Source organism: Malassezia japonica, chromosome 4 (genome assembly GCF_029542785.1).
Source record: "Malassezia japonica chromosome 4, complete sequence".
Classification (NCBI taxonomy): domain Eukaryota; kingdom Fungi; phylum Basidiomycota; class Malasseziomycetes; order Malasseziales; family Malasseziaceae; genus Malassezia; species Malassezia japonica.
The window spans coordinates 613391-635386 of NC_083373.1; the positions used below are offsets into that span (position 1 = coordinate 613391).

At 61.8% G+C, this 21996-nt stretch overlaps 11 protein-coding genes and 1 non-coding gene across 12 annotated transcripts; 6 read left to right on the forward strand and 6 right to left on the reverse strand.

Moving 5' to 3' along the window:
* Positions 1-217: 217 nt before the first annotated feature.
* Positions 218-1457, forward strand: PCL5 (PHO85 cyclin-5; the record flags this gene model as incomplete). Its single annotated transcript, XM_060266621.1, has 2 exons — positions 218-632; positions 673-1457. The coding sequence occupies 2 exons, from the start codon at positions 218-220 to the stop codon at positions 1455-1457; spliced, it is 1200 nt and encodes a 399-aa protein (XP_060122604.1).
* Positions 1458-1680: 223 nt separating this feature from the next.
* MJAP1_002688 (uncharacterized protein) lies at positions 1681-3455 on the forward strand (the record flags this gene model as incomplete). The annotated part of the gene is made up of 6 exons (XM_060266622.1): positions 1681-1895; positions 1918-2008; positions 2036-2197; positions 2220-2602; positions 2655-2894; positions 2999-3455. The coding sequence occupies 6 exons, from the start codon at positions 1681-1683 to the stop codon at positions 3453-3455; spliced, it is 1548 nt and encodes a 515-aa protein (XP_060122605.1).
* Positions 3456-3545: 90 nt separating this feature from the next.
* On the reverse strand, positions 3546-4519 carry POL30 (proliferating cell nuclear antigen; the record flags this gene model as incomplete). Its single annotated transcript, XM_060266623.1, has 5 exons — positions 3546-3560; positions 3585-4132; positions 4155-4368; positions 4391-4462; positions 4487-4519. The coding sequence occupies 5 exons, from the start codon at positions 4517-4519 to the stop codon at positions 3546-3548; spliced, it is 882 nt and encodes a 293-aa protein (XP_060122606.1).
* A 96-nt stretch (positions 4520-4615) lies between these two features.
* On the reverse strand, positions 4616-7390 carry MJAP1_002690 (uncharacterized protein; the record flags this gene model as incomplete). The annotated part of the gene is made up of 1 exon (XM_060266624.1): positions 4616-7390. The coding sequence occupies one exon, from the start codon at positions 7388-7390 to the stop codon at positions 4616-4618; it is 2775 nt and encodes a 924-aa protein (XP_060122607.1).
* Positions 7391-7493: 103 nt separating this feature from the next.
* On the forward strand, positions 7494-9803 carry HOF1 (formin-binding protein; the record flags this gene model as incomplete). The annotated part of the gene is made up of 4 exons (XM_060266625.1): positions 7494-7559; positions 7582-7673; positions 7696-7770; positions 7793-9803. The coding sequence occupies 4 exons, from the start codon at positions 7494-7496 to the stop codon at positions 9801-9803; spliced, it is 2244 nt and encodes a 747-aa protein (XP_060122608.1).
* A 42-nt stretch (positions 9804-9845) lies between these two features.
* On the reverse strand, positions 9846-10129 carry MJAP1_002692 (uncharacterized protein; the record flags this gene model as incomplete). The annotated part of the gene is made up of 3 exons (XM_060266626.1): positions 9846-9858; positions 9887-9996; positions 10019-10129. The coding sequence occupies 3 exons, from the start codon at positions 10127-10129 to the stop codon at positions 9846-9848; spliced, it is 234 nt and encodes a 77-aa protein (XP_060122609.1).
* An 83-nt stretch (positions 10130-10212) lies between these two features.
* On the forward strand, positions 10213-11511 carry RPF1 (Ribosome production factor 1; the record flags this gene model as incomplete). Its single annotated transcript, XM_060266627.1, has 1 exon — positions 10213-11511. The coding sequence occupies one exon, from the start codon at positions 10213-10215 to the stop codon at positions 11509-11511; it is 1299 nt and encodes a 432-aa protein (XP_060122610.1).
* Positions 11512-11525: 14 nt separating this feature from the next.
* On the reverse strand, positions 11526-13863 carry NUP84 (Nucleoporin nup84; the record flags this gene model as incomplete). Its single annotated transcript, XM_060266628.1, has 2 exons — positions 11526-13605; positions 13628-13863. The coding sequence occupies 2 exons, from the start codon at positions 13861-13863 to the stop codon at positions 11526-11528; spliced, it is 2316 nt and encodes a 771-aa protein (XP_060122611.1).
* Positions 13864-14432: 569 nt separating this feature from the next.
* SUA7 (transcription initiation factor IIB) lies at positions 14433-15641 on the forward strand (the record flags this gene model as incomplete). The annotated part of the gene is made up of 1 exon (XM_060266629.1): positions 14433-15641. One exon carries the CDS (start codon positions 14433-14435, stop codon positions 15639-15641), a length of 1209 nt encoding a protein of 402 aa, XP_060122612.1.
* Positions 15642-18732: 3091 nt separating this feature from the next.
* MJAP1_002696 (uncharacterized protein) lies at positions 18733-19434 on the forward strand (the record flags this gene model as incomplete). The annotated part of the gene is made up of 1 exon (XM_060266630.1): positions 18733-19434. One exon carries the CDS (start codon positions 18733-18735, stop codon positions 19432-19434), a length of 702 nt encoding a protein of 233 aa, XP_060122613.1.
* Positions 19435-19547: 113 nt separating this feature from the next.
* Positions 19548-19647, reverse strand: MJAP1_002697. The gene has a single exon. It is a non-coding gene; the product is annotated as a tRNA-Lys (tRNA).
* Positions 19648-19759: 112 nt separating this feature from the next.
* Positions 19760-21967, reverse strand: MJAP1_002698 (alkaline phosphatase; the record flags this gene model as incomplete). Its single annotated transcript, XM_060266631.1, has 1 exon — positions 19760-21967. One exon carries the CDS (start codon positions 21965-21967, stop codon positions 19760-19762), a length of 2208 nt encoding a protein of 735 aa, XP_060122614.1.
* Between the last annotated feature and the right edge of the window lie 29 nt (positions 21968-21996).

A 21996-nucleotide genomic window follows, 5' to 3' on the forward strand; every position in this document is an offset into this window, starting at 1 on the left:
GCTCCTACTCTATACGAATTGATTGACAAGATGGTTTCCGCGATTGTGTCCGTGAAGGACGCTCGCGCTCACTAAACTTGCCGTCGATACGAGACTGGAACAACGCGCGCCCGACACGGACGTGACTCACGCTTAGCGTGCACAAGAAATCTTTGGATCGCTCTGCGGTCCCTGACTGTTTATCGCCTTTCTGATCAACTCCTTCTGCCCCACTAGCATGCAAATGGATACAGAGAATCACTCGGCTCTGTGGGAACAAGCTGCACACTACAAGCAGCGGAACCCTCACCCGAGTGCATTCTCGACCTCATCGACTTCGTCGCAGTCCGACGCCTCCTCGACCTTCTCGCAGAACGATGACTCACCCCCGACGAGTCTGTCGAGTCAGAACACCTCGCCGAGCCTCTCGCAGGCCTCTGGCAAGGGCCGGCGCTCCAGTGAAGAACTGTCGAGCGCGGATGAAGACCTGCACGAACCCTCTTCGGAGCCTGCACTGAAAAAGTGCAAGCTGCGCGCATCCGACGCGCGCACCGAAGCCGTGGAAACAAAGCCGGGCGCAAATGCGCCCAAAGCCGGGCGCGAATGCGCCGCACTGCGAATGAGCCGCACGCTCTTCGTGGAAAACTTGGTCGGTACGTATATGGATGAGAGGAGGATGTTAACACGGTATAGATGTGGCCGTGAACACCATTGCCTCGATCTGGGGGCGTTTTTCGCGTGAAAGCAGGACATCCGCTCGGTGTGCCACGCAAAACAACACGCTCCCCCTGGATCTCTTTGTTCGCGAGATTCTGCGACGTAGCCGCACGAGCTGCTCGACGCTCCAGGCGGCGCTCCTCTACTGCATCCGTTGCAAGGAAGCGGTGAATGCCAGCGTCGAGAAAATGGCCGACGCCACCGACGGCATCCCTTCCGACGCGGATGCAGAGCAGGGCCGCCTGCCGTCGCTCTCGCCGCCGCATGCCTTGGGCATGTCGGAGGTGTCGCCCGAGGCAGCTGCCAAGGCCCCGTCGCTCTCGCCGCTCCTCTGTGGCCGCCGCATGTTTTTGGCTGCGGTCGTCGTCGCGTCCAAGTTCCTCCAGGACCGCACCTACTCGAACCGGACGTGGTCCAAAATCTCTGGTCTGAATACCAAGGAAATCGAGCAGCTGGAGCGTGTCTTTTTGCACACCATCCAGTACGACTTGGTCGTCGACGCATCGCACTGGTCGCGCTGGACTTCGGAGCTCTCTTCGAACTGGGGCCGTGCCAAGCAGGCACTGGCGACCCCCGGCGCAGCAGCGCAGCAGCGCATCGACCATGCAGAGATGAAGAGCGCGCGTTTCGACACCCGCTTGCATCGCGCACACTCGGAAAACGTCCTTGGGCAAGCCCTGCCGTTCGACGCAGGCCTGCTCCAGGCGGACCGGACCCGCGCAGCAAAGCCGGGCTTTGCACGACACGAATCGGCCACGTAACGCTTACGGGCTATGTTTTCATATTTGAGGTGTAGGGAACGAGCATGCTCTTGCGAGCATGCTCTTCCCTGCAATGTATCTACATAGAAGCATGTACCCAACCACATGCCGACATCTGCCGCTTTTGTTACTTACCCTGCCTACGATGACTAAGCAAATTAGGGTCTTGGCACAATGGCTGCGCGTAACACCGAGACAAGCTTAGTACCGACTCAACGCCACGATGAACGGGACTGTAGTGCAACCCGAGATCCTCTTGAAGGATCGTGCGACGCATCCCCTTTATGGGTATTTCCCGAATCTTGCAGCGGCGATTGTCTTTATCGTGCTGTTCGCAGTGACCTCGGTTGCGCACTTTGCCCAGGTGCTCATCCACCGCCAGTGGTGGATGATCATTATGGTCATTGGCACGCTCGCTGAGATGTGCGGTTATATCATGTACGTTTTTTTGCTGACGCAGGCGCGTCCTCGGCCACAACGATCCTTACGTGCGTGACCCCTACGTGGCGATGGAGTGCTTGTTGATCATCACGCCTTGTTTATTTGCCGCAGTAGGTTATCTTGTTGCTGACGATTAGGTTCACTTTACGTCGATTGGACGCGTCGCGACCTTGTTCCCACGCAAGTACTCGGTCGTGCGCCCTATCCTCGTGATGCCCATCTTTGTTACGATCGACGTCGCGTCGCTCGTGATTCAGGGTATTGGAGCGGGCATGGCCGGTACATCGGACTCTGCCTCGGTACGTTGATTGTCTCACACAGGATTCGCACAAGGGTTCGATGATTGTGGTCGGCGGTGTCGCTGTCCAACTCGCAGGATACCTCTTGTTCAACATGGTTTTTCTTTCGTTTTGGCTCAAGGCGCGCAAGGACAACCCCCCGCTGCTGCGCAGGATGTACACCTTCCTCGTTGCTGTTTTCCTTTCAAGCTTGTTTATCGTCCTCCGTTCGATCTATCGTGTGATTGAGATGGCTGTGGGGTGGACGGGTGTCATCAACCAAACCGAGTGGGCTTTGTACGTCTTTGACAGCACTTTTGTCTTTATTGCTTGTGCTATCCTCAACGCTGTGCACCCGGCCATGTACCTGCCCCGCAACTTTAAGTGGACGTACGACCCTGAACGCGATGGTCCTATGACGGAGGAGTACGAACTGCCGTCGCGCAAGAATGCCGGGGATTTGGAGGCCGGCGAAAAGGGTGATGCGCCGGACGGCGGTGACACTGGTGCTGGTGTTGGTACTGGTGCTGGTGAGGCCGGTGCTGCTGGTGCTGCTGGTGCTGCTGGTGCTGCTGGTGCTGCTGGTGCTGCTGGTGCTGCTGGTGCTGCTGGTGCTGCTGGTGGTGCTGGTGGTGCTGATGCCACTGATGCAGCCGGTGCCACTGATGCAGCCGGTCCTGGTGCCGGCGCCGCTAGCGATTCTGCCGGCGCTGCTGGCGTTGGTGCTGGCGCCGCTGACGGTGGTGCTGCTGGCGCGGATGCCGCTGGTGCTGACGCGATAGGCACTAATGCTGCCACCCGCGGGGCTGATGCGCCTACCAGTGGCGCGGATGCGTCTCTCCCTGTCGGTGCCGATTCTGCCACCGGTGCTGCCGACACCGCGACAGGTGCCGCTGCCCACCCTACTGATGCTGTGCCGAGCGGCACTGATACCGCTGTTGATGCTACTAATGCGGCTGGCCAACCCAACCTGGACACCAGCAACGCAGCGGCGACGGCTGCCACGGGTGCGACGACCGGCGTGGACGCGTCCGTCCCCGGTGCTCCGGACGCGACCGGCGCCACGGGTCTGCCTACGCACACCGCCGAGGCCACCGAGGCGCCCGCGCCTGTACAGGATGCGCATATCGCTGGTGTTCCGAGCGCCGAGGCGCATGCCGCCCAAGAGGTGCCCGCTGCCGCATCGCACACTGGCGCGGCCCCTGCGCTGCTGAACGAAACATATGGTCTGGCCCCTGTTCTCCCGGGCTCTGGTAATGAAGGCGCGCCTGCCGCCTAGCTATGACGCATTACACCCAGTTGATAATGCAGGCAACTTATATAAATGTAAGACCTTTTCTGTGCCTAGCAAGCCTACGACGTAGATGGTTTAATCGTCGTCCGTCTGTGTAAGTCGAGCTGTACGTACCTCGGCCAGCTTCGGGGCAAGGTAGTACCGCACATGGCCGTTCTCGAACGCGAACTCGACCAGCAGGGGCACCTTGTCAGCCATGTGAAGTGTCACTGCGGACGAGAGCGGGGCCGCCTTGGTAAAGTTCACGAGGTATTGCACGCTAAAGGTGAGCGCGACCGCCTTCTCGAGCTGGATCTCGACCGGGACGACCGAGCCGCCCGCAGAGCCACCAGCCAGGTCCGCCTTCCTCTTCTTCGAAGGCTGCTCGCTCTCCTCACCGAGGCCGCCCTCGTCGTCCTCGTCGTCGAGACGCGCGGCCGAGCCCGAGCCCTGCTTGAGCGTCATGCGCGCGTCGCCGATTTCACCCTCGGTCGAGAAGGTAACGCCCTCCTTGGTGATGGTGATCTTGACACTCTCGCCGACGTTGGACAGGTCACGGCAGATGCGCGCAAACTCGTTCGAAGACAGCTTAACCACCGCGTCGTACTCCGTGTCGGGGATGCCGAGGTGTTCGGTGTCGATGTCCATGAGCTTCAGGTCGAATTCACCGATACGGTCCGAGCCTGTGTCAGCGTCGATACGTACTCGTGCCCTCAAAGACGAGGTGCAGACTGTCGGCATTGTCGCCCTTGCGCATGTTGAGGATATCGTTGTTGTTGGCGCTGCGCAGCACCTTGGTCAGGCTGGTGATCGCCACACCGATGCTCATCGGGCGGTCGCAGCGGTACTCCTCGAAACCGTCCGCACGCAGCTCCACGGCAGAGAGGGCGACGTGCGAGCTGTCCATCGCTTGGAGGCGCTGGGTAAGCCACGGGACGTACCAGACCCTCTTCGTTGCAGTCAAAGTTGGCATGCTCCACCAGATCCTTGATAGCGTCCAGGACGCGCTTAAACTACCATAAGCCAAACATACGCACCACCACAGCCTGCTCAATCTTTGCTTCCAACATCGTAACACGAGGACACAAGAAACGACGCGTCGCGCGCGCGCCCGAAAGAGGCGCGTTCGGCCGTGCTTAGTCATACACGTGTGGTGGGCTATGGGGCTACCAGTGGACGGTCGTGGTATTGGCTTGGAGCATGACCAGTCGCTTGACCAAGCGATAGTATGCGTATATAATGAATGGCACACATCCAACAAACGCAATGATCGCACCAAATCCGTAGAAGGAGGTATGGGGGCGGCCATCCATTTGGTTTTCTAGCGGGACCATGACGTTCATCGAGAACGTGCTCGTGGCCAGCTGGCACATGAGCGTGCCCGAGGCCACGGACGCCGCGAGCAAGAGGTATTTGATTTTTCCGATCTGGAAGCGTTTGTTGGCGATTTGAGAACGCGCAAGGAACGAATTGTGGGTATGTGAGAGCGCGTTCTCGCGGTCGTGCAGCTGGACAAGCATCAAGGCGACGTGGTCAAAGATATCGTCCATGTACAAGATAATCATGCTTTCGTCCATCTCCGCCTCGGCATCAGAGAGACGCTTGCGGAACCCACGGAGCACGTCGGTCTTGGGAATCAGCAGGCGCGAAAGGCCCGTGACAATCTCGCGCGTGTGCGACAAATGCCAAATGAAGCGGCTCTGGCGCACGGCGTCCACCGTCGAAAACGACGAGCTCTTTTTGTCGTGCTTGGCGTTCGACGTGCCTTCCATGGCCCCGAGCGGGGTGTCGAGGTGGGTATCAAGCTGCGCGGGCTTCGCCTTCCGGCGCCACGAGCGGAAGGGCTTGCGCATCGGGCGCTTCTCTTTCGGCTCCGGTTCTTTAAAGGGGGATATGCCCAGATCGTTGGAGAGCGCCTCGATCTCGCCGACCTGCGTTCGCAGGAAAGTAACGTAGGGGGTAAAGGCGTCGACGATCGAGTCGTACAGCCCGTGCACGATCCACTCCGAGCTAAAGTCGGTGGGAAAGACGTGGCTTTCGAGGCGCGATCGCACGCGGTCCGTGTGCTTGCGCACGTCTTCAAAGTGAAACGAGAGGACGCCGTGCGCAAAGACGACGAGGTACATGCTCACGCTGCCGGCGTTCAGACCCTCGAGACCCTCTTTGGACCGTTCGTCAGTACAGATCTCGAGGCTCACGAGCGACTGCCCGGGCATCTTCTCGTCCATCGCATCATATTCGTGCGCGAGGCGCGCCTTGTCCATCTGTTCTTCGACGAGCCGCGGCGAGATCATGCCGGGGTCCTTGCCGCCGCGCGTAAAGCGAAAGTAGCTCTCGTCCAGCGCACGTACCACGACAAAATAGTAGCCGAGCCGGTCGAACGACTCGACCTTTTCGCGCGGCTCCTGCTTCAGGATATCCTCGACCGTTAGCGGGTGCAGCGGAAAGAGCAGGCTCAGCTGCTGCATGTCCTTGTACGTCGGGCAGTGGATATCGAGCCACCACGGGTTCGCACGCAGCTCCGCCGGTGGATTCGGCGGAGGAAGCACGTCGGCGATCGGCGGCGCGCGGGGCGACTGCTTCGCCGCACGTGGCAGCGCGAGCATCGGCTCACCCAGCAGCGGCGCGTCGAGGTCGTCGAGCGTCCCCTCTTCGGCGATCGTCGGCACGTTGCTGCGCGGCGTGCGCGCCGCGCGCCCCGGCCCCGGCGTCCGTGCAAAGGGGATCGGCGACACCCATTCCGTGCTGGGCCGCGTGCGAAACAAGGGCGTGAGCGGGACGTCGGACATGTGTCGTCCGGTGCTCCGCTCGCGCTCGTACCATTCCTGGTCGTCGTCGAGTTCCTGGAACGAGGTGTCTTCGGACGGCATGTCAAGTGCAGGCGGGGGTAAGCCCATGTCCAGCTCGTCGTCCTGCCGCGGTGTCGAGGTCTGTGGCGCGTGTGTATCCGATGCACTCGGTGCGCCGAGATCGCCGGCGTGGCCGTCGCGCTGCGCATAGTACATAAAGTAGTAGTGCAGACGGTCCTGCACGGCCCGCCACGACTGAGCGCGGAGTAAAGGATCCTCGCCCGGCGCCGTCGGCGCGTACAGTGCATACTCCGTGACGCCTCCTGCGATCTCGCGGAGGCGGCGCGCATTGCGCCGAGCCTTGCGGCTCGCCTTTTGCATGTGGACCGCTTCGCGGTTGGCGCGGCGCTTTCTGCGCCGCCGCCGCCGCCGCCCCGGCCGTCCGCCGAGGCGCGGTGTCCACGCCGAGAGCGCCGAAGGGAGCGCCGGCGAGTCGGTCGTCGATCCCTCGAAGCGTGTGTGCCGTGAGCGGCGGCTCATGAGCGACATGCGGTCTGTGTCGTGGTCCACGGCCGAGCGTGTTGTGCCTGATGCGATCGACGTGGCCCCGTCCGACTCGGTGTCGCTCGAGTCCGAGCTCGAGCTCGAGCTCGAGCTGTCCGAGTCGCCAAAGAGGGCACGCAGGCGAGCCATGCCGCCCTGCGCCGTCTGGCTCGAGCTCGAGCTGCCCGATGAGCTATGATCCGAGTCCGAGTCGCTCTCTTCCGTCCGCCTGCGTGCGAACTGGGACTGTGCGAGGGCGGCGCGCCGCTCCTGGCGGCGTTTCTGCCTGCGCTGCGTGCTGCGCGCCGCGAGGTACGCATCGAGCCCGCGGTACTCGTCCCCGGGCTCGTACCCCTCTGGCAGATCCTCCGGCCGGACGCTCACCGCTGTATTCGCAAATTGGAGCTGGCGCGCAGGCTTGCGTGCGTCGCGCTGTGCCGCGACGGGCTGCATCTCCACCGTCTCGGCAGGCGGCGTGCTCTGCGCCGTGCCGCGCCGCCGAAACAGGGGCGGCCACCGGCTTTTTTGCCCTGCCCGTGGGCTCTCGGCAGCAGGCGCCCCGGTGCCTTCCGCCGCAAGCGGTGCCGGCGCCGAGCCCCGCTCCGTCATGGCATCGGTACGCTCCTCTGTTGCGCCGCCCTCTCGCTATGCGCACGTGGACTCGGCCGAAACGCGCTCCGCAACACGCGCGCGACCGACACCCCAAGCCACGATGCAGAGCAACACGGGCTACGGGGAGGCGAATGCCGACCCGTACGCATTTTGCAACGCCTTTTGGGTGCGTGGTATGACTTATGCAGGGTAACAACGATGCCGGTTACCATGTGATGCAGCATTTTATCAAAAACACCACCAAGACGCTCGAGGATCTGCGTGGGTTTTACCAGGAACGGTACGTATTGTAGCTGATCCAGTGCGGATATTGAGCAAGAGTACTCCAAGCGCCTGAGCAAGCTGGCCAAGACGGCCCTCGGCAAGCACGAGACGGGGTACGTTGTGCGACTGACACAGCCCGATGCGCCATGCCCTCGACAAGGTACGCATTGAGACCGAAGCCATGGCGCGCTCCCATGCGCAGCTCGTGCACTCGGTGCGCAAAGAGATCGAGAGCCCACTGTCCGACCTGATGGCGCGCTCGGAAAATGTGCGCCGCCCAGCGCAGGTCGCGGTGACCAAGCTGTATAAACACAAGCAGATGCAGATGCAGTACGTGCAGCGCTCGCGCGAAAAATACGAGCAGGACTGCACCAAAATCAACGCATACACCGCACAGAGCAACCTCGTCCAGGGCAAGGAGCTCGACAAGCTCATGGGCAAGCTCGAGCGCGTCCAGGCGACCGTCGGCCAGAACGACAAGGACTACCAGAGCTACGTCCGCGCACTGCAGGACACGACGTACAAGTGGAACTCGGAGTGGAAGAGCTTCTTGGATGTGTGTCAGGACGTGGAAGAAGAGCGCCAAGAGTTCCTCAAGACAAACCTGTGGAGCTTTGCCAACGCCATCTCGAGCGTGTGCGTGACGGACGACGAGGCATGCGAGCGCGTGCGTGTCTCGCTCGAGGACTGCGACTCGATGCGCGACGTCGAGGGCTTTGTGCGCGAGTTTGGCACCGGCGCCGCGATTCCCGCCGCGCCAGAGTACATCAACTATGCCCAGGGACAGGCCCAGCCCCAGGACGAGCCTGTGTCTGCCGCCCAGTTCCACCGCCTCTCGACGCGCATGTCGGACGTGCTCCCGCCGCTTAGCACGGGCACGCCGGTGCCATCGGGCGCCACGCCGTCGCTCCTCGGCGCCACGCCGGGCTTTGGCGCCACGCCGGGGCTCGGGGCGACGCCGAGCATCGGCGGCACGCCCAGCATGGGGGGTACGCCGAACCTCGACACGCCGCGCAGCAACAGCCGCGCAATGCGCCGCACGCCGCCGCCGCAGTCGCTCGAGCCGATCGCACGCACGCCGCCGCCCTCGACGTCGAACCGCAACTCGATGTTCTCGCCGGGCGCCCCGCCGCTGAGCCGCATGGAGTCGCAGCTGAAGCAGCCGCGCCAGCCGACCGTGCGCCAGGCCCCGGCCACGCAGGCCCCGGCTGCCCAGGCGCCGATGGCGCAGGCCCCGGTCACGCAGTACGACACGCAGCCGCGGACGAGCTACGCGTCGGGTGGCGCGCCCGCTCCGGCTCCGGCCGCGTCGCTGGCCGCCGCGCCGGCGGCTGCGCCGGCGCAGCCGGCGAACCTCGACGAGAGCGACGACCCGATCGCCAAGGCGCTGGCGAACCTGCGCATGCACCAGTCGCGCAAGTCGCCTGCGCCGAATAGCCGTCCGACGAGCGTCGTGCAGCCCGCCGCTCCGGCGCAAGCCCAGGCGCAGGCCCAGGCGCCCGTCCAGCCCATGGCGCAGGCGCCGCCGCCGCCCCAGCCGGTGCAGGACGTGCGCCAGGGCCCCATGCCCGGCGCGCCCCCGGCGGACGTGCGGCCGGTGGTTGACCCCCGTCTGCAGCAGCGTCCTTTGTCGCCTGCGGCGGCGTTTATGAACCCCCCCGCGCGGAGCACGTCGCCGATTCCGGTGGAGCAGGTCATGAGCCAGTACGGCCAGTCCTTCCCTTCGGAGCGACGCCTGTCGGCCAACGCGCCGAACCGTGCGGCATACAGCTCACAAGGCGCACAGCCCCCCCGCTCCAACACCCCTGGCGGGATTACGTTGGATGCGCGCGGTGCTGTGACGCAGAACCAGATGGCGGAGAACTACAACCCCCCCGCTGGCTCAAACGTACCCCCCGCTGCGCCGACGAACCGCCCCCCGACCGGGCAGTACAGCGAGGCGGGTGAGCCGATCTTGTTCTATGTCAAGGCGCTGTACGACTATGCCGCCTCGATGCCGGAAGAGTTTAGCTTCACGGCCGGCGACATTATCGCCGTCACGCATACGGAACCTGACGGATGGTGGCAAGGCGAGCTGTTGGACGAGGCGCGGCGCGTGCCGGGCGCCAACACCTTCCCGAGCAACTTTGTAGTGCTGCTCATGTAATCGACTCGGGAACGATAAGAGTAGAGATTGGTGGCTAAGGCATTACTGCTTGTTACTAGGGTCAGCTCAAACATTCAACATACAGCTGGTAGTACACAACAGCGAGGGGGAGACCGAAGCCGAGGCCGAAGAAGGTGGTCACACCGACGGCGAGGCCCGTCGTGTGCTTGCGGCCCTGGGGGAAGGGAAGAGACTGGGTCAGCGCAGGTACATACAGTCTCCGAGGTGTTCTCAATGTGCACATTACGGCGCGCAATCTGCATAGCCGAGGTGGGCATGCGCGCAGCACGCAGCGACGAACGCGAGGCAGCCAGGAAAACGGACATGGTGTGGTGAGGCGGCCCCGGGCGAAAACACTCGGCCGGCCATGGCCGACGCCACGTGGCTTTCCTCCCACTTTTTTGCCAGGATGCGCGGACGTGCGGCGGGGGAGGAGGACGACGCGCCGAAGCGGCGCAGCGGCAATGTGTCGCACATTGGAAACAAGCACAAGCGGCAAGATGTGTACCGTGAGTACCGCAAGGAGAAGCGCCGCGAAAAATTGCAGCGGCGTCTCAAGACCGCCAAGGAGGAGCGGACCTCGGCGGAGGGCAAGCAAAAGAAGAAGGAGCGCCTGGCGCAGAACAAGACGCGCACCATTGAAAACTCGCGCACATACAATCCGACGGTGCTGAATGTGCCGAACACGCACGAGGTGCCGGCGTGGATGAAGCAGGAAAAGGCAGAGGCGGCGCAGGAGGCTGGGGCGGAGGACGACGACGACGACGACGACGACGAGGTTGACGAAGACGATGAAGAAGAGGACGACGACGACGACGACGACAAAGACAGCGACGATGAGCAGCCCGAGGAAGTCCAGGAACCCGAAGCGGCGCAAGAAGACCTGCCGGACCTGGTCGATCCCCACCAAGCCAAGTACGACGTCGACGCGGATCCCAGCGCACCGCCTGCGATCCTTATCACGACGTCGCTCCCGTCCAACTCTACATCGCCGCACCTCGCGTCGGCCAACGCACGCAGCCACCCTGCCGAAGCCGTGCGCGACTTTGTCAAGGAGCTCCTCAACGTCTTCCCCGGCGCCGAGTACCGCCCCCGTGCCAAGGCCAAAGGCGCGGGCCTCGGCAAGATTAGTTCCTGGGCGCGTTCGCGCCGTTACGATGCCGTGATGGTCGTCGGCGAGTCGAACAAGAAGCCGTGCACGCTCACGCTCGTGCAGCTCCCGCTGGGTCCCACGGCGCTCTTTCGCCTGACGTCCATCTCGATGGGCAAAGGGATCTATGGCCATGCGCGGTCGACGGGCCACAGCCCCGAACTGATCCTGAACAACTTTACGACGGCGCTCGGCCACCGCGTCGGCCACATGCTGCAGCACCTCTTCCCCAAGGTCCCCGACCTCGAAGGACGCCAGGTGGTCACGGCGCACAACCAGCGCGACTATGTCTTTTTCCGGCGGCACCGCTACGAGTTCCGCTCCACGGAAAAGGCGGCGCTGCAGGAGATCGGCCCCCGCTTTACGCTCAAGCTCATCTCGATGGCCGCCGGCCTGCCCAAGGGCGCCGGCGCGTGGAACGGCCGCTTTGTCGACGACCTCGAGACCGAGGCGCCGCCCGCCGACGAGGAGGACGTCGAGCACGCGGCGCCCGACGACGGCATCGAGTTCAAGTGGAAGCCCAAGATGAGCGCGTCGCGCCGCAACTTTTACCTGTAGGATGTACACTATGGCTAGACAAGCACGCCTTTGTCACACCCCAGCACGTCCTGGCGACGGTCCATAGCAAGCAGCGCGGCGTTCCGGACGTGCTCCAGGTACGCCCGCAGCAGGTTGCGCGAGCCGTCCGCGAGGGGCTCGGCCGCAGAGAACTCGGCATAGAGGCGCAAGCGCTCGTCTGCGACCAGGTTCGGCAGCGCCAGCGCGTGCGCGAGGTTCTCGGGCAGCGCCTGGCTCGTATCCACCAGCATCAGGTGCAGGCTGAGCACAATCTCGGGGATGTAGCGCCGCCGGATCATGAGCAGCTCGTCGAGGCGCAGCGCGTCCTCCTCCGAGACGGGCTCCAAGGCGATGCGCAGCCAGCCGAGCTCCAGCAGCTCGAGGTTGGCAAAGCGCGCCGCATCCACCGCTTCGGCAAGCGCCGCGAGGCCTTGGTGCTGCTCCGCGCGCGAGTCCGTCTGGCAGTAGTCGCTCCAGAGGCCACGCACCGCGACGTTCTTGTTGAGCACGTCAAAGTAGCTGCGCCAGTGGTCGAGCTCGAGCACTTGGTCCTCGGGCACGTCGGCCGTGTCGAGCTGCGCAAAGAGCTCGTGGGGCAGGCGCTGCAAGAGGCTGTGCGCCGCATGCAGGCGCCCAGACACCATAAAGACGCGCATCAGGCGGTTCGCCTGGAGGATGGCGTCCGCGTACGTAGCCTCAAAGAACGTCAGCCAGTCGACCGCCAGAATCAGGCGCCGCTCGTTCGGCGAGAGCGAGGCGTCCCAGTCGCTCGTCGCACCGCCTTCGGCCACCGCGGGCAGGAGCGACGTAAAGATCATGTCCACCGTGCACCGCGCCACAATTGCAGGGTCCAGATTGTGCGGCTGCGCCTGGAGCAGCGCCCGGCGGCGCTCCTCGAGCGGCGCATCGGTCTCCATGCCACAGAGGAACTCGGCATATACGACGTGCGCGTCTTCTGTTTCAAGACTGCTCGCGTACAAGGCGACCAGCTCGCTACTCTGCTCGGCGCGCTGCAGCACGCCGACGTATGCGTTGAGAATCGGCGCACGGAGCGCGACAGGGAGCGGGATATGCACCATATGGCAGTAGAGGACGAGGTGCGCAAAGAAGCGCACGAGACGCGCAAACTCCTCGGGGCGCAGCGCCTCGAGCTCGGGGAGACGCGCATTCACGCGCGCAATCAGGTCGGGAATCTGGTTCGTAATCACCGCCCGCTGCGTGATATGGTAGGGGTCCATCGCCGCATGCTGCAGACCGGGGCTCTTGGACTGCACGAGCTGCTCAAAGATCGACTCGAGACTCTCGGAGGCCTCCGCGGACGCCTCGGGCAGCGTGCTCGAGGTATGGGATGCACCGTCCGCGTTCCACTGCGCCGGCGTCGCCTCGACCAGCTCGCGCTGCAGGCGCTGCTCAAAGCGCGCATTAATGTAGCCCCACAGCTGCTCCTCCCACGTCTCGCTCACTGCAAGCACAGACGAGAGCTGGCCACAGAGCGCGCCATACAGCGCACGCTCGTACGGGTCCAACGCATGGCTCGTCGCGGCTTTTTCGGCGACGCGCCGCCAGACACTGCGCATGCGGTCGCCGAGTGCCTCGTCGCCGGTCGGCTCCGCAAGCTGGGGGTTGTGGTAAAAGAGCGCACCACGCAGCGATGCTGCACGCCACGGCTGGCTCGTTTGCGAGCAGAGATGCAGCGCCTTGTCCAGCTCGCCGGCACGCACGTATTCAAAGAGGGAGCGAACGAGCGCTTTTTCGTAGTTCACGTCTTCCACGTCAAGTGATCCAGGGCCACGCACAGACGCATCGGGGTCCAGGTGCTGCACCAGGCGCTCGTTGCCGCGGCGGCCGGAAAGGTTCGACGGAAGCTGCGTGCGCTTCGACGAGCGCAGCGCATTCTTCGTAAAGGGGAGGTACCCTTTGCGCACCTCGATGGTGTGCTGCACAGGAAGAAGCTCCTGGAGCCATTCACGCACAATCTTGAGCTCGGTCAGCTCGGTATCGGCCTCCAAAATACGCTGCACGGTCGCAAGAGGTGTCTCGTATACGTGCGCGGCATCTGCGCGCAGGCTTGGGCGGCCTTCGATATATCGTTCACTGCGTTAGATTGGGTACGTACGAAAACAGGAGCTGGATCAGCGTCCAGGTATGTTCCTCCGTCTTCCATTCGTCCACGTTGACGTCTTCCAACGGCGCTACGACGCCGTCTTCGTCGAGCCGCGCACGTTCGGCGCAGATATCCGCAAACACAAGTGCGGTTCCCGACTCAGGGTCAAGCTGCTCTGCAAGATCGAGGCTTTTCGCGGCGCGGTACGCGTCCGCAAACGCCTCGAAACTCGACACGGGCTCCGCCATGACGGCCGCTGCGAAACAGATGCCACGTGGTACCTCCACATTTACCGTCCAGCGGCGTGCTGCACGGAGCAGCACACGAGGTAGCTGACGCGTGTCTATGGGCTGAGCGAGCTGGAGCGCGTATAGAGGGGGTGAGGAGGTGACGAAGAGATGCAGTTGGATGGTGGGGGGCGGTTGGAAATGTACAAGGTCTGCTAGAGTCGCTTTGCGGCCTGCTTCTTGCGATGTGAAATACTAGCGGAATTGCCTACGTAGCGAGAAGGCATCTTTGCTAATCTGGCGCGACAAGAAAGGCGATTTGTTTTCCCATCTCGCTCAGGAGACGATTCCATGCTGCCTTCATAGAGAAGCTTCCGAATCGACGGCAACAGTGCCTCCTTGCCCATGCCAAATATTGCTATGTATATGTGCGTAGACGCTGGCTTGCAGCGATATATCCTACCCTCCCTTTGATCCTCCCGAGGACCGAGCCGAATCCGATCCGCGGCCTCTGGGCAGTGCGGGGGGGTCTGACCCGTCGTGCCTGATTTGCCCACGTGATCCGACTTCGTGACCCTTCCTCGGCGAGCATGGCGGCAGAGTCGGAGTCGCGGGCGCCCGGTGCGCCTCCTTCGCTCTCGGATGCCTTTGCAATTAGCCCTCGGTTCGCTGCTGAGCGCGCCGAGAGGGCCGCACACCACGGTCTCGTTGAAGCGCCGGTGCTTGCGCAGCGTAACCAGGCTCAGAAAGCTCCGAAACAGTTCCTCCCCGACCTGAACGTCCGTCTGGTGTGCCCCGACTGCCAGACGATCCCTCCGAATATCACCGAAGAGTTTGCAAGCGGCGACCTGGTTTGCGCAGATTGCGGCCTGGTCCTGGGCGACCGCATTGTGGATACGCGGTCCGAGTGGCGCACCTTTGCGAACGAAGACGGCGACGACCCCTCGCGTGTGGGTAGCGCCTCGAACCCCATCCTCGATGGAATTGGTGAGCAGCTGGAGAGCAGGATTGGTGCGCGCGATGGTGGTACGGGCACATCGCGCGAGTTGATGAAAACCATGTCGCGGACGTATGCGACCAAAGATCGCTCGCTGCTCGATGCGTTCGACTCGATTCAGAATAAGTGTGACAGTATCCACCTACCGAGGACGGTGTGTGACACGGCAAAGCAGGCTTACCGCCGTGTGGACCAAGAAAAGCTCCTGCGGGGTAAGCACACGGATGCCATTATTGCGGCGGCCATTTACGTGGCGTGTCGTGTGAACCGCGTACCGCGTACCTTCCCTGAGGTGTGTGCACTGACCTCTGCACGCAAGCAGCAGGTGGCACGGTGTTTCCGTGAAATGAAAGATGCCTTTGGTCTGAATGCGACCGGCACCGGCTCGGTCGAAGGTGCCGAGGATGCGCACGACGGCGGGCCCGGCCCTGGCACGTCTGGCAGCGGTACGCCGCTTGGCCTTGCCGTCGGTGCAACGGATCTGGTGGCTCGATACTGCAACCACCTGGGTCTGGATATGTCGATCGTGCGTGTGACGGAGGCGATTACCAACCGCATCCACGAGCTCGGCTACCTCGCCGGTCGCTCGCCCATTACGATTGCTGCTGCGTCTATCTACCTTGTAACGCTTCTTGTGAATGAACAGCGCACTGCGCGCCGTATTTCAGTCGCGGCCGGTGTGTCGGACGTTACCATCAAGCATTCGTTTAAGGAGCTACTCAAGGTCCAAGAGAACGTCCTCACTCCCGAGATCCTCGCCAAGGATTCGCGACTGGATGTTTCGCGACTGGAGAATAAGTAACGTCTTTGAACGTTGCGCATCTATAGTACAACATGCATTTATATCCAAGCTCCAAAGCTTTTTCTCCATGCATTGGCGAGTGAAAAGCGTTCAACTCTCGCGCGAGTCACGGGCGTTGCGCGCATCCGATGAGAGGTCAGGAGACGGGCCGCGCCAGTAGGGAACTACCGTGTCATGTTCCACACGCCTGATGTCAGCCAAATGAACAAACGTACATGTGTCTCCGAAGCGCGTCGCTCCGAGGGAATCCTTTTTTGCACGTCGTGCAAACGTAGGGCCGGTCACCGGACTAGGTAAGTTCATCGGGGGTACATACGTGAACACGGGCATGGCGCTCCAGGTCATGCTTGCGAGCAAAGGCACGCGAGCAGTACGAACACACGAAAGGACGCGATTTGGCATTCGCAGATGATGTGGCTTTTCCTGGCGTATCGTGACGGGTCGTCATGCGGTAGTCCCATCTCGCTTCTTTGTTGGCCCGCGGTGATGGCGAACGCGATAGGCTCCGGAAGTTGGTGGCGATGCGCATGGTAGGCGCAGCGCCGAATGAGGTTGCATCCGTCGCCACTTGGGTTGTAGAAGGGGCGCGTGGTGTCGTGTGGTTGATGGTGGGGTCGGGGATGATGTCGTGGCCATTGAAAAATCGGGGGTCCTTCAGTTGTACAACACGGTTTGACTCAGAAGGCACTTGCGAGGCACGGTCCATGTACTGGGCCATGTTCTGATAGTACAGCTCTTCCTCGCTTGACCATGGTGCCGCAGGAGGCATGGGATCGGCATGGGATAGGTGGGGCACATGATACTGGGGCCGGACTCCGCCAGTCAGAGGGGCCGACGGCGCAACGGCAGGAGCGGAGGCGCCAAAGGGCAAAGCAGTGCTTGGCGTCATCGTCGGCGTAGGCGTGTTGTGAGCCAAGCCCGATCCCCAAGAACCGCCGTAAGAGTCCGCACTAGATCCGTAGGCGGAAGGCGCAGACAGCCCTTCAAGCTGGCGGTCCGGCGTTGGCGTTGCCGCGCCCACCTGCATATCAGGGAGGGAAGGAGTCCCTACGAAGCGGGGATTGCTCAGGAACGCCTTCATATCTTCGATGTCAGGGTTCGGCATGCCCACATTCCATTGAGTAGGCGTCGCAGTATCATCAAGAACCGTTGATCGGGTGTGAGCAGACTTGTTTTTGTGTCAGTACCGAGTCCGTCGCAGGGCGTACGTACAAATTCATAGGAGGGTGCTTCATTTAGGAGCCATGTGGGCAGTTCTGGAAAGATAAATGACATGCTCACGCTGCCCATGCCCCCTTGGCACTTCACTGACAGAGGGGAATAGCGTTGTGAGCTAGTGAGCTGAAACGCGGGGACCGTTCTCACCCGTTGCGCCCAAGCTCGAGTTCCTGACAGGCACCAGTCGGAGCGCGGCGCCCCTCAAGCGGATTCTGATGTTGACTAAGCCGACTCGTCGGTTGTAGGAGCGCCCTCTTGCAGAAGTTCGCCTAATTGATTGGTCTATTTTTTTCTGAAGGACTTTTCGGTCTGAAAGCTTAAATATAGACCACACATATGCACGCCGAGCTGACAATGCAAGCTTAGATAAGTCACCAAGGCGGAGGAGCAGTACATCGGACTGTGGAGCTTACAGATTTCAGAGGCGGGGTATAATGCACATGTATACGCGTGCATACTTATGAACCAGTAGCAAAATAAGCGTGGAGGGGAAAGAACGCCAGATAAGTTTCCCCGCCACTGCGGCATCGTATTGGAGTTCCCTTATGGTGCCAGCAGAGCATGGGCGTTCGTTAGGCGTGCATGACAAGGCTTGATCAGGAAATGTACTACGCCCACAGTAGCTTGATGAGATTGTTTTGTCTTCGATCCCGTTAATATCCCCGGCATAGTGCTGTATGTAGTATTGTATTATTGTTTTCCTAATTAGGCGACCTACAACGGTTTTCACAGCAATAAGTAACGAGCCGGTCAAACCAAACGACGGGGCTATGCCGCACAGAGGATTCCGCTTTTTTTCCCGATAGGAGGCTCCGAAGAACTCGGTTGATTTGTTGATAGCACTGTGTAGGGTAAGGGGTACGGAGACTCAAGGCAGCATTATCACCCCGCACTCAATAGTTCGCTTTGAAATGAGGGTGCCCAGATTTTTCCATGAGCGAGCGGGAAATTTATCTGCAAGAGCGTGACCACGATGCGTGCGCGTGTTAATCGGCATAGACGCTATTAAAAAATGCACGTCGGCGTAGCTGCAGATCCACTAGTGTACAAACCCCTCTTACCGTACACCGCGGAATCTCGGTGAAACCGGTAGGGTACCTATGTCGCTCCGGGGGTATGGTCTTCTCCTTGCTTATCCCCGGTGTGTGGCAGTGGTAACGGCGGAATAAGCGAATGCGTCTTCTTGGGTTCGAGTCAGAGATTCTTCCAAGAACTCGGTGCGTGCATGCATTGCACTGGATTCGAGGTCCGCATCGCTAAGCTCCATCAGGGCGCTTTGCAGCGAGAAATGAGGGGGGATGGTTGCACTGCCGCTTCCATTTTTATTCGACACGAGATAGTGGCCACGCAAGTTTTGCATGCGCTGTGAACGCAGTTCTGAGACCTCCTGTAAGTGATAGAAAACATACTTCTTTGGTCACGTCGGGCGTAAGCGGTGCGCGTGGGGGAACGCGGGGTATAAGCCATGGCTTCCTGGCTGGGGATCTGCCTTGCGGCTGCGGAGGGGCCGGAGGCGCATCCCATCGGCTGGGACGACTAGGCGGCGGACCCGGTGGCGGACCCGGCGGCAGACCCGGAGGCAGACCCGGCCGCGGACCCGGCGGCCGCGGCGGAGGTCCGGGAGGAGCACTATGAGGCGAAGCGCTTACTGATCCATGTGATACGCTGGAAGACCCTGGGCCAGGAATTGGAGCACTCTGTGACTCATTCGTTGCATACGAAGCGTCGTAGCCCCACGGTTGCCCAGGCATGCCCTCGGCTCCGGCGACCATATCTCGTCGTCGCACGCAGCTTGACAAGACGACACGCGAAGGAAGTCACGTGACAGACTTCTTGCTCGCTGTCGTGGTCGACGAGTCTCTGTCCTAGCGCAATGCTCTTGTCCCGTACGCTGGTGCAGAGCAGCCGTTTGGCGTCTGCCCGTGGCACATTTTCGGCCCCGGTGGCTCGCATTGCTGTGCAAAAGGGTCTACCTGCAGCCCAGGTGGCGCCGTTCTCTACGTCTCGTCTGACGAGCCAAGAGGCGAAGCAACCCGGAGCCGAGCAACCTGCTCAGCCCGAGTCTACCAAGGTTGTGCTTCCTGGAAGCACCCCGCTCCCCTCATCTGTAACCCCTGCAAAGACCTTTACCTATACCTTGGACACGCTTCCTCCCCGGCAAGATCCCCTCCTGCAGTTCATTGTGAACCTGCTGATGAAGGATGGCAAGAAGGCTTCTGCCGAGCGCTATATTGCGGATATGCTCGCTCATATGGCTAAGCTGACCAACTCGGACCCCCTTCCGTTGGTGTACGAGGCTGTGGAGCTTGCGAAGCCCATTCTCCGTATGCAATCGCGGAAACAGGGCGGTAAGACGATGCAGGTTCCCATCCCCTTGAACGCGCGGCAAAGCACCCGTCGTGCGATTGTTTGGATTATCGAAGCGAGTCGCCGCCGTGCTGACCGCGCGATCAGCCGTCGTTTGGCGGTCGAGATGCTGGCTGTGTTGGAAGGCAACAGCTCTGTCTTGTCTCGCAAGGACGAGGCGCACAAAATTGGTACGGTTAACCGTGCGAACGCTAGTGTCCGTATCTAGTGTTGCAATATACATACAATTCCTGGTAGAAAAAGGGTGCTAAGAGATAGAGCTAAAAAGAGCACGGCACGGTAGCGTGCAATAATTGCCTAGAAGACCAGGGCAAAAAAAAACTCCCAACGTGGGGCTCGAACCCACGACATTCAGATAACTCTTCGTAACCGAAGAGACCCTTTTAAGAGTCTGACGCTCTACCGACTGAGCTAGCCGGGATATGTTCTTACCCTACCAACTGCAAAGAGCCTACTTAACCTGTGTGTTACTACGTTCCTCGCTGGTTTCCTCGCTCGCTTCCTCGCATGGGCCACATGGTGACGGAATCGATTTAATCAAACCAACGCAAATTACGGAATCCGAGAAGCTCCATCAAGCTCTTGGCGAGCGAACCCAGAGCGCCTTGCGTGCGGCGCACAGGACGGCCATGCACCGCCAGGCGCCATGCCTCCTTGCCGTCCACAAATACGGTGGTGCGGACCACCGGCTCCTGGGGGTCGCGGGTGTCGACCTCGAGCTCAGTCCATTTGTGGTTGCCATCCGGGATGTACTTGAGCAGCAGCTCCTCGCCTGGGGGATCGATCGAGTGCTCCTGTGAAAGCGTGCGGACGGGAATGTAGAACATCGAGAGCGGGCTGGTACTGAACTCGACGACCGAGTCACGGAAGCTCACCGAGGCAAACTCGTGGCGGTCGCCACTCAAGATGATCACGTTCGGGACGTACTGGATGACGTCGAGAATCATCTTGCGCTCTTCCGCATACGCCGACCACCCGTCCTTGCGCCCGTCAAAGTCCAAAGGACCCCCCCAGAGCGTGGTGAACGGCACCGAGGAGACGAGGAACTTGAACGTTGCCGTGCTGTTCACCTGGCTGAGCCACGAGAGGAGTGCATCGCGCTGCGTCACACCGAGTGTCGAGCGCTCTTCGCCGGGGTAGCTGGGGTGCACGCGGTGCTTCCTTGTGTCCATCACAAAGAAGGCCGAGTCGCCGTACTGGAACGAGAAAAAGTGCTCGCCCTTGGCGAGTGCCTCGGGGTTCGCGTTGCCCACGTACTCGTCCCAAGCCTGGAGGCCGCCCGGCAGGCCCGGCGGCGGCGACGGGTGGCGCTCATAGTCCTTCGCGACCTGGTCGCTCGGGCTCGCGTCTTCTGCGCCGTATCCCCCCCCACTCCAGTTGTTGACAATCTCGTGGTCGTCGTAGATGCCAAACACGGGAATCTTGGAGTAGATGCGCTGGAACGACTTGGAAGCAAACAGGTTGCGGTACAGCTTGCGGTACGCATCCACTGACGGCCCCTCGTAGCGCGGTACGTCGGCGTAGATCAGGTCGCCAAGCTCGAGCAGGAAGCGGATGCCCGGCCGTGCGCCGCTCGCGAGGCGGTCGGCCATCAGGTCAAAGCCGCGAATCCGGTTGCGCTGCGCAATGCCGCCCTGCTTGGCTCCGATACCAAGCGCCTTCAAAAGCCAGTTCCAGCCGTAGAACTGCGCAGGGTGGTAGGGAAAGTCGGGCTTGACGCACGAGATCGACGCGAACGTAAAGTGGTTCGGATCGTCGAGCGGTGCGCGGTCTGTGGACGGCGCCTGGCGCTTGGTCTTGAGGAAGTTGGACAGGCGGGGATCCGGCCACGTTACAAACGGCACCGGGCGCTCGGGCAGGGGCGCAAACGTGTTGTTATGCACAAATGCGAGGCGCCACTCGTACCGCGTCGCAGGCCACAAGTCGCGGAGTGTCGCCGTCGCTGTCCAATCGGCATTCTCCGTGAGCTTGAGGAGCGGGCCGCGCTCCCAGCGGCGGGATTCGCGCACCGTCGCACCCGCGCGCAGCATGTCCTGGGCGCTCACGTCGAGCTCCGGCGCGGCGCGCCACACGACACGCACCGGCGTCTCGTCGAGCTTGCTAGCGTCCTGCAATACGCCGCCCTCGATGTCGTTCTCCCAGAGCCCGTCGAGCACAGGCAGCGGATGGGGATAGCGCACATGCAGCGTCGCCGACGTGGGCGACAGCGCGCCGATGCGCGCAAACCGCAGGTGCGATTCGCGGTACGACGGAAACATGTAGGGCGAATAGTAGCTGTCCAGGAACAGCAGGAGCAAGAGCGTGTGCACGGCAAGCTGCGCGAGATTCACACGGCGGTCGCGCGTCGAGCGCCCCAGGACAAAAGCGAGCACGCCCTCTTTCGGCGAGGCTTGCGCATACTGTCCCCGTGCGCAGAGCGAGAGCTCGTACACGCTCCATGCCAGAGCATAGGCGCCAAACAGGTAGATGGCATTGAAAGCGAACTTGCCCGGGATCACACGCAGGAACACAAACACCACGAGGCGGAACAGGATGCTTGCGGCGGTCTCGAGAGCGAGGGCGGCCGAGGCGACGCGCGGCTCCTTGATGAGCTGCGCGGCATCGTGCGGCAGCTCCTGCACGAGCTGCGGCGTCTTAAGCGGTGTGTCTTTGCTCTCGTCCTGAGCGCCATCCTTTGGCGGGTCGGCGGCAAGCGCCTCCTTCGCCGCGTCGGCGTACGATCGCTTGGCGTCCGCGGCCATCGTGCGTGGTCCGTGGGTCGAAAGCCACG